Here is a 7,500-nt window from a genome sequence, read left to right as displayed (position 1 = left end):
AATCCGAATAAATTCAAACATGGTCACACACACCCACACACGCACGCTCACACACACGCTCACACACACACACACACACACGCGCGCGCACACACTCACACACACAATCTTTCTTTCGTCATTGTCAATGTTCAGGTAACCCGCAATGTCATTCCATGTACGCATACATTATTCTAGTACAACACACACAGGCACATACACATCCTCATGAACGCCACACTTTAGTAGATAATACTAGTGGCAGCGCCGATGACTCACCGATCATGGGATCTCCTTCAGAGGTCTAACTTAAACATGTGTGTTTTGAGGGCTGTTCTAAAGGCAGATGGTGACTGGGAATCCCTAATGCTCCGGGGGATTTTCTCCCAGACAAGAGGTCCCTGGTACCTAACACATACATACACAGTCAAGCAGGCACGCACACACACGCAGACATGCAAACTAATAAACAAAGGTACGTGGACAGTGAGAGATGGCAGACTTACGTGTCATAACTGTAGGTTCCTTTCCATTGCTTGCCTGCCTACCTGTCGCTCTTTCAGGAATACATTTGGAGTCAGCGGTCTGATTTTTGTTTTCAAACCGTGTCCTCATATCAACACAGATGTTGGCAGAACCATTAAATTTGTAATCGTACCACTGGAAAAAATAGCATTGCGTTTTTCATAACATCGTTCTTCATTGAGTGGTTAGACTAAATATTTTACTTTTAATGATTCAATCATAGATACAGGGCTAACACACACACACACACAAAGTGAAACAAACTGAAAGGCCACGGCGCCCCCCCCCCCCCCCCCAGAAGCCAAGGCTTTTTTTTTTAATTATCTTGTAGGAACAAAGAACAACGTTTTACTTTCAGAAACAGGATTTTCCGGTTTTAACAGTTTTTAAAAACCGGATTTCCGGCGAGAACCAGAAAAAGTGTTGGCCCTGCAGAAACTCTCAGAAAGACCAACGGCAACCCTTCCGCATTCACACAGAGAGACAGCCTAAGAGACCAATCCACCGACAGATAACAGAGACAAGCTTGTGCATCCAGTTTGAAGACTATTGATGGTTTTGTGCTGATAAAGAAGTCACATTTTCCGATTAAATCAAATGTTACAGACAACATTAATGTTATATCCTCATCATTTTCTGATTAACAAAATGTATAGTTTTATTGTGTTCGTGTGGAAATATGCCAAACGTGAAGAAAGTCGTTGAAAGGGTATATCACACTTTAAAACGTTTGAATTGACCGCTCGCCGATCGATCGCCGACAATTCCAGCTTTTAAAGCAATTTACGTGTAAATACCAACCGCACTACGACATTTTATGCGTTCCGAAACAGAATTTAGTCCTCACTGAAGCAGTAGCTTCCTGGGTAGAAACCAAAAACTCATAAATAAAAAGGGGACACAACAGAAACCAGTTTTGGTATGTTCTTCATCAATATATTGGCAGCAATAAACTGCCTTCTCCAGGATGATATAAAACCAAAAACGACAGAGAAAAATAGCAAAGTTTGCCCTGAATCGCGTCAAGTTCACCAGCTGGTCAGCGTTGAGCCGGTTATTCCCCTTGAATTTGTGTATGGTAGTTTATCCTGGTGATAAATGTTGATTTGTCAACATTACCTTAATTTCAAGATGACCCGTCTCCTTTAAGTCGAGTTGCAGTCGGACCACGCATCTAGGTAAGTTCGTAATCATCATAGGGTAGAGTGGGCTCCTGTGTTCCACATCCCTTTGTAGGAATGGTTCACCACACTTGAGAGTCTCTAATAACAATCCAAAAAACCGATGATAACAGAAACTAAGTGCAATGTTACACACCCCTTTGCAGTGGTAAAACCATTATTGACATATTCACAAATTCGCATTTTCTGAGCAAATACATGTCGCAATTAACAGATACTGATAGTGCATACACATTAAAACATTGTTGGTTTGTTAGTTTTTGACGGCTCCATAACCGATGTGCCTATCCGACCAATGCAAGTTGGCCTCCCTTTTTAGTGTACACGCATGCTGGTCCCGGTTTTTGAAAGTATAAAACTAGTTTCGTTCAGGTATATCGCATTAGAAAGGCAGCATGTTCTGAAAACGCTCAGGTCTTGTCACACTTCCTACTTCAAATCCTTTTCTAAATTAGTGTGGTGTTATTGTGAGAACGCTTGATACATATATAAATCAAGTCGCGTAAAACAATATAAAAACATTAAGTCAGTCGGCATCATACTAAAAAATTACCATCACAAACCAGTCATCGTCAAGACTACATTTAGATAGTCTCGGCTAACAATACCCGAAGACCGAGATGAATCACGCTCCTCTCCGCGAAGTATGCGACCGTATATTACTTACTGAACCTATTTTCTGTAATTCTTACCACATTGCTGGAGTAAACATGACATATCAGATGGCAGAAATTAATATGTAAAGCGCTTACAGAACGTCAAGTGCTATATAACTCGCCCCATACATACATACATATCTATACATTGTTTAACGGTACAGTCAGCTTCACGTGAACCATCACAGACACTGTCCGGCTTTTACACACAGTACAAACACCTTTTCATTTAAACACTCACCGCTTGAGAACAACGTAGGTGCCCTCCGTAAAGAGCGAGCACTTTTCAAAGAATTTATTTTTGCGTGGTTTACCTAACCCCTGAGCCATCGTGAACCCGTGTGATCCACCTTCCTTTTTACATTTAGTCAAGTTATGACTAAATGTTTTAACATCGAGGGGGGAATCGAGACGAGGGTCGTGGTGTATGTGTGTGTGTCTGTGCGTGTGTGTGTGTGTGTGTGTGTAGAGCGATTCAGACTAAACTACTGGACCGATCTTTATGAAATTTGACAAGAGAGTTTCTGGGTATGAAATCCCCGAACGTTTTTTTCATTTTTTGATAAATGTCTTTGATGACGTCATATTTGGCTTTTCGTGAAAGTTGAGGCGGCACTGTCACGCCCTCATTTTTCAACCAAGTTGGTTGAAATTTTGGTCAAGTAATCTTCGACGAAGCCCGGACTTCGGTATTGCATTTCAGCTTGGTGGCTTAAAAATTAGTTAATGACTTTGGTCATTAAAAATCTGAAAATTGTAAAAAAAAATAAAAATGTATAAAACGATCCCAATTTACGTTCATTTTATTCTCCATCATTTTCTGATTCCAAAAACATATAAATATGTTATATTTGGATTAAAAACAAGCTCTGAAAATTAAATATATAAAAATTATCCCAGCGAAGCTGGAGGTATCCCGTGAACGCTATTAACAGCTATTGTGTTTTCAGCGTAGCAATAGGGCCCGATATTTAGACGAGACAAGTATAATGCCGACGAGTCGAAGACGAGTCGCATTATACTTGTTCGAGTCTAAATATCGGACCCTATTGCTACGATGAAAACACAATAGCGTTTATATAGCTATTCTGACATTAAATTCTGTGTTAAAATCATGTTTTTGTCAGCAACAAGGACCAGAATGGTCCATGTCATTGATTGCAGACGACGGTTCCCTTTCTGCATGAAGCCACGGAAATAACCGAACATTGAAAAACCCACGGACATGTATTACGGAGAAAACTCAAGATAACCGGATGCTTAGCATTACGTCAATATCTTAGGAATCATATGACGTTATGACGTATCATGCTTGCCTACGTAGATTGTATGTTCGAAAGTCTGACTTCTGTTGGGAATTCGCGTGGTGAAGACTGCGGTAAATCTGTAGATGATAAGAGAACAAGGATTGTCTCAGAAGAAACGACGAAATGTTTCAGACCAGTAACTTCATTTCAACATTGCACTACACAATGGACGTTCTATGTGACAGGAGAGTTTGCTGATTTTGTGTTAAACATTGGTGATTGGAGAGATCGTCTGCAAAAATCAGAGATAGGTCGCTTCAGATTGCAGCTTCTGGAAATTTGCAAGGTTTGCTGCCAGTTAAAGAACTGGATTTTACACGTAATGTATGTCATGTACAGTTAGCAACAACAAAAAAACACACACAAAGCAAATGGCATCGTCTGTCGACTAGTCACAGACACAAGCCTGGCGAGGTATGCGTGTACTTTATACACGTGGAAGAAACCGGAACCATGCGTCTTTGTTATTGCCGATATCGTTTGGATATCGGCAAAAATGGCCAACTTTCGTAGCGTTATGCTTTGATGATCGGAAAAGGGATGTGTGAGACCATCCAATCACAGCCCCCGAATCCCCCCACGTGTCCATCAGAATAGCTATATACTGTATAGTCCAGGCATATTAGAGAACAACGTTGAAGTGACAATGACTAGGTTTAAAATGTCCCTTATCAGAAAGTTCAACCTCAGTCCTTTGATGTTTATTAAACACATTTTCATATAAAGTTGGCGCTTCATACGGAAAAATGGCTTTGAAATTGACCCAAATCCTTCTTTGGGCTCTGTAAATGTCGTTTGGGGGTATGGTTGTAAAATGGTATCTACTGGTCACCCCAATGTATAAACTGAAAACTCTTTCTGCACCAGAACACGCAGAAAGGATTGTATCTGCCTGATGTCTGATGCTTTTCAAAATCCCCAACCACTAACACCTTCAAAACGGACTTTAACTGACACTGTTGTTTTTCCCTATATAATCCTTACTATTTTTCCGAGACGTCGTCGTGTTGTGTATTTAGCTTGCCACAACCTCATACATGGTCCTAAAAGTTAAAGTTGAAGAAAATACTAAAGATAAATGAAAAAGCTGACGCAGTGTCATTCGCACCGTGAATCCCCCCATGGGAACATACTAAAGTCTGGTTCCAAATAGGCTCAATTTCCTTCTATTTCTTTGTATTTCTGCCTCGTAGGGGTAGGGGTGTTCAAACCAAAGGCACCTTTAAACCAAAATTCAAATCACACATCTTACAATACTAAGACACTCAGCAGTAAAAGGGTGTCTGCTGGTAAAAAATTCCAAACAATCCTAAAAGTACTTCACTACTAAAAGTGCTTTTAAAAAGAGCCGTTATTTTTCCCTCTATATTCAGTATTGTGTTTTCTGCGAACATGTAGTCTATTTAGATGGTTGTCGTGTGCACTTGAGTTGCTAAAGCGTTTTCAGTTGGGAATATGTCGAAAAGCAAAGAATTAGCCCTTTGAAAACCATCAGAACTGTCACACAAAAATAACATTTACCTATCTCACCAACTGACCAAACATAGGGCTTTTCCTTATGTATTATGTATTGTCGTGTTTTTTGTAGCATACTTGTGAAAACAGCCACCACTGCTGTAAATGATACTTTAAAGAGCATTATTTCATTTTTACAGTTGAAGGACAACCTGGACTGCCGTATATTACAGCTGTTTTACAATCAGCCAAAATTTTCTTAACAAACGTATGTTAAGAACAACTCCCATAGTGAAATTGAAGGAAAACAAATTGAAAATCCCCCTGCCATAGAGGAGCTAAAGAATCAACAATAAACGACTGCATGGATAGCTTGATGCACGAATGCATTGCGGACATGTTTGTCTCCAACCAAGAGAAAGTTCCAAAAAATCCCTTTTGTGCTTCTTATTATACAGTGACGTCAAAGACAGCCTTTTCTGCTGTTCATACATTCAGGGGTTATGGTTACACTAAACGACGTAGTTGTAGCCATACTACCATCCAGATTTATTTTTTCCTTGCGAGCAGTCACAGGGTGTTTGTGCTGTCTGCCAACCGTTATATGACCCCGCCCAAGTCTGTTAAGGGACCGTTTGACCGTTATAGAACGCGTCTTTTTGATTTTTTGGCACAGTTGGAAACGGTTGATTTTTATCCCTACCATTGTTTCCAAACATTATATAGGAATGTTTTGTGAACAACGGATAATAGCCGCTTCTCGCATGTGTAGCAAAAGTGAGCGTACATACTCACCCTGGTCGTCCAGCCGTTGTCCGTTGCTCGTCTTTATCTGTCTGTACTGAACATTACCTTTGGATATTTCTCCAACGCTATGAAGTGAAGAAACACCAAATGTTGCAAAATGTTGTATGACCCCAAGAGCTCAAAAAAGATACTTGAGAACCTTGACCTTACCTTAAGGTCAAGGTCACAGGGAGAATGAATGTGGTCTAAAAACTGCAAAATTTCACATTGTGCCAGTTTTCTGGAAAACAAATTAAAAACAGCGGGCTTAGTTTTGTATGGTATACAAGAAAAAAGAAAGCCTTATCTTCTGATACCATTTTGGTTGACCTCGCTTCAATGTCAAGGTCACAGGAGTCCTTCAAAGTTGAATTGTATACATGTTTTGAAGTGACCTTGACCCTGAACTATGAAAAAAATCTTTCAAACTTCATAATTGTGTGGGGCACATGTTATATACTGATATTGAGCCACATTTAGTCACATATCATCAAGGTCAAGGTCACTTTGCCCCTTATGAAATGTGACTGAAACGGGCAATTGAATCACTAAAAGTGACAATGTCTCTTTGTAGAAAGTGCCAATAAGTATGTTTATGCTTCCTATGTCTTGAATTGATAGCCTTGTGATGTGTGACCTTTGATGATCTTGACCTTGGCCAAAGGTCATGTGTAATTTGGTAGGAAAAATCTGTAAAACAGTTTTAATAGTGTACAATGTCCTTGCCAGCTTCAGTTGTTAGATCTTCACCTTCAAGGTCACCTGAAGGTCAAGGTCACTTTAAGACAAAGGTCAAGCATGAGAGTCGCATGGGCTTTGCTTTGTTAAGATTTTTTACCAAGACACATGGATTTCTTTACCCGGCTTGGTCACATTTTTCATAGGGGTCAATGTGACCTTGACCCTAACGATATGTGACCAGATGTGGCTCACTATGAAATTCTAACAAACGCCCCACTCAGTGTTTAAGTTTGTAAGAGATATCGTCCATAGTAAAGTTAAAGGGGCAAGCTCACATCAAAATATGTCTACAATTCAACTTTGAAGGGCTCCTCTGACCTTGACATTGAAGCGAGGTCAACCAAAATGGTATCAGAAGATAAGGCTTTCTTTTTCTTGTATACCATACAAAACTAAGCCCGCTGTTTTTAATTTGTTTTCCAGAAAACTGGCACAATGTGAAATTTTGCAGTTTTTAGACCACATTAATTCTCCCTGTGACCTTGACCTTATGGTAAGGTCAAGGTTCTCAAGTATCTTTTTTGAGCTCTTGGGGTCATACAACATTTTGCAACATTTGGTGTTTCTTCACTTCATAGCGTTGGAGAAATATCCAAAGGTAATGTTCAGTACAGACAGATAAAGACGGGCAACGGACAACGGCTGTACGACCAGGGTGAGTATGTACGCTCACTTTTGCTACACATGCGAGTAGCGGCTATTATCCGTTGTTCACAAAACATTCCTATATAATGTTTGGAAACAATGGTAGGGATAAAAATCAACCGTTTCCAACTGTGCCAAAAAATCAAAAAGACGCGTTCTATAATGGTCAAACGGTCCCTTAACAGACTTGGGCGGGGTCATCTAACGGTTGGCAGACAGCACAAA

The 7,500-nt window shown here is 40.1% G+C and overlaps 1 protein-coding gene across 1 annotated transcript in view; it reads right to left on the bottom strand.

The window, feature by feature from the left end:
• The window catches only part of LOC138974552 (uncharacterized), a 315,190-nt gene that overhangs the window by 3,643 nt on the left and 304,047 nt on the right, over positions 1-7,500 (bottom strand). The window contains exons 74-75 of the mRNA XM_070347269.1: positions 1,624-1,766; positions 486-639 (exon numbers count right to left, since the gene is read on the bottom strand). Of these exons, the coding sequence (XP_070203370.1) occupies positions 486-639; positions 1,624-1,766 (297 nt within the window). The remainder of the gene's footprint in view (positions 1-485; positions 640-1,623; positions 1,767-7,500) is intronic.

This window comes from Littorina saxatilis, linkage group LG8 (assembly GCF_037325665.1).
Source record: "Littorina saxatilis isolate snail1 linkage group LG8, US_GU_Lsax_2.0, whole genome shotgun sequence".
Lineage (NCBI taxonomy): Eukaryota > Metazoa > Mollusca > Gastropoda > Littorinimorpha > Littorinidae > Littorina > Littorina saxatilis.
Note: the sequence above shows the minus strand (reverse complement) of the source record. Positions and strands in the feature narration are given on the sequence as shown.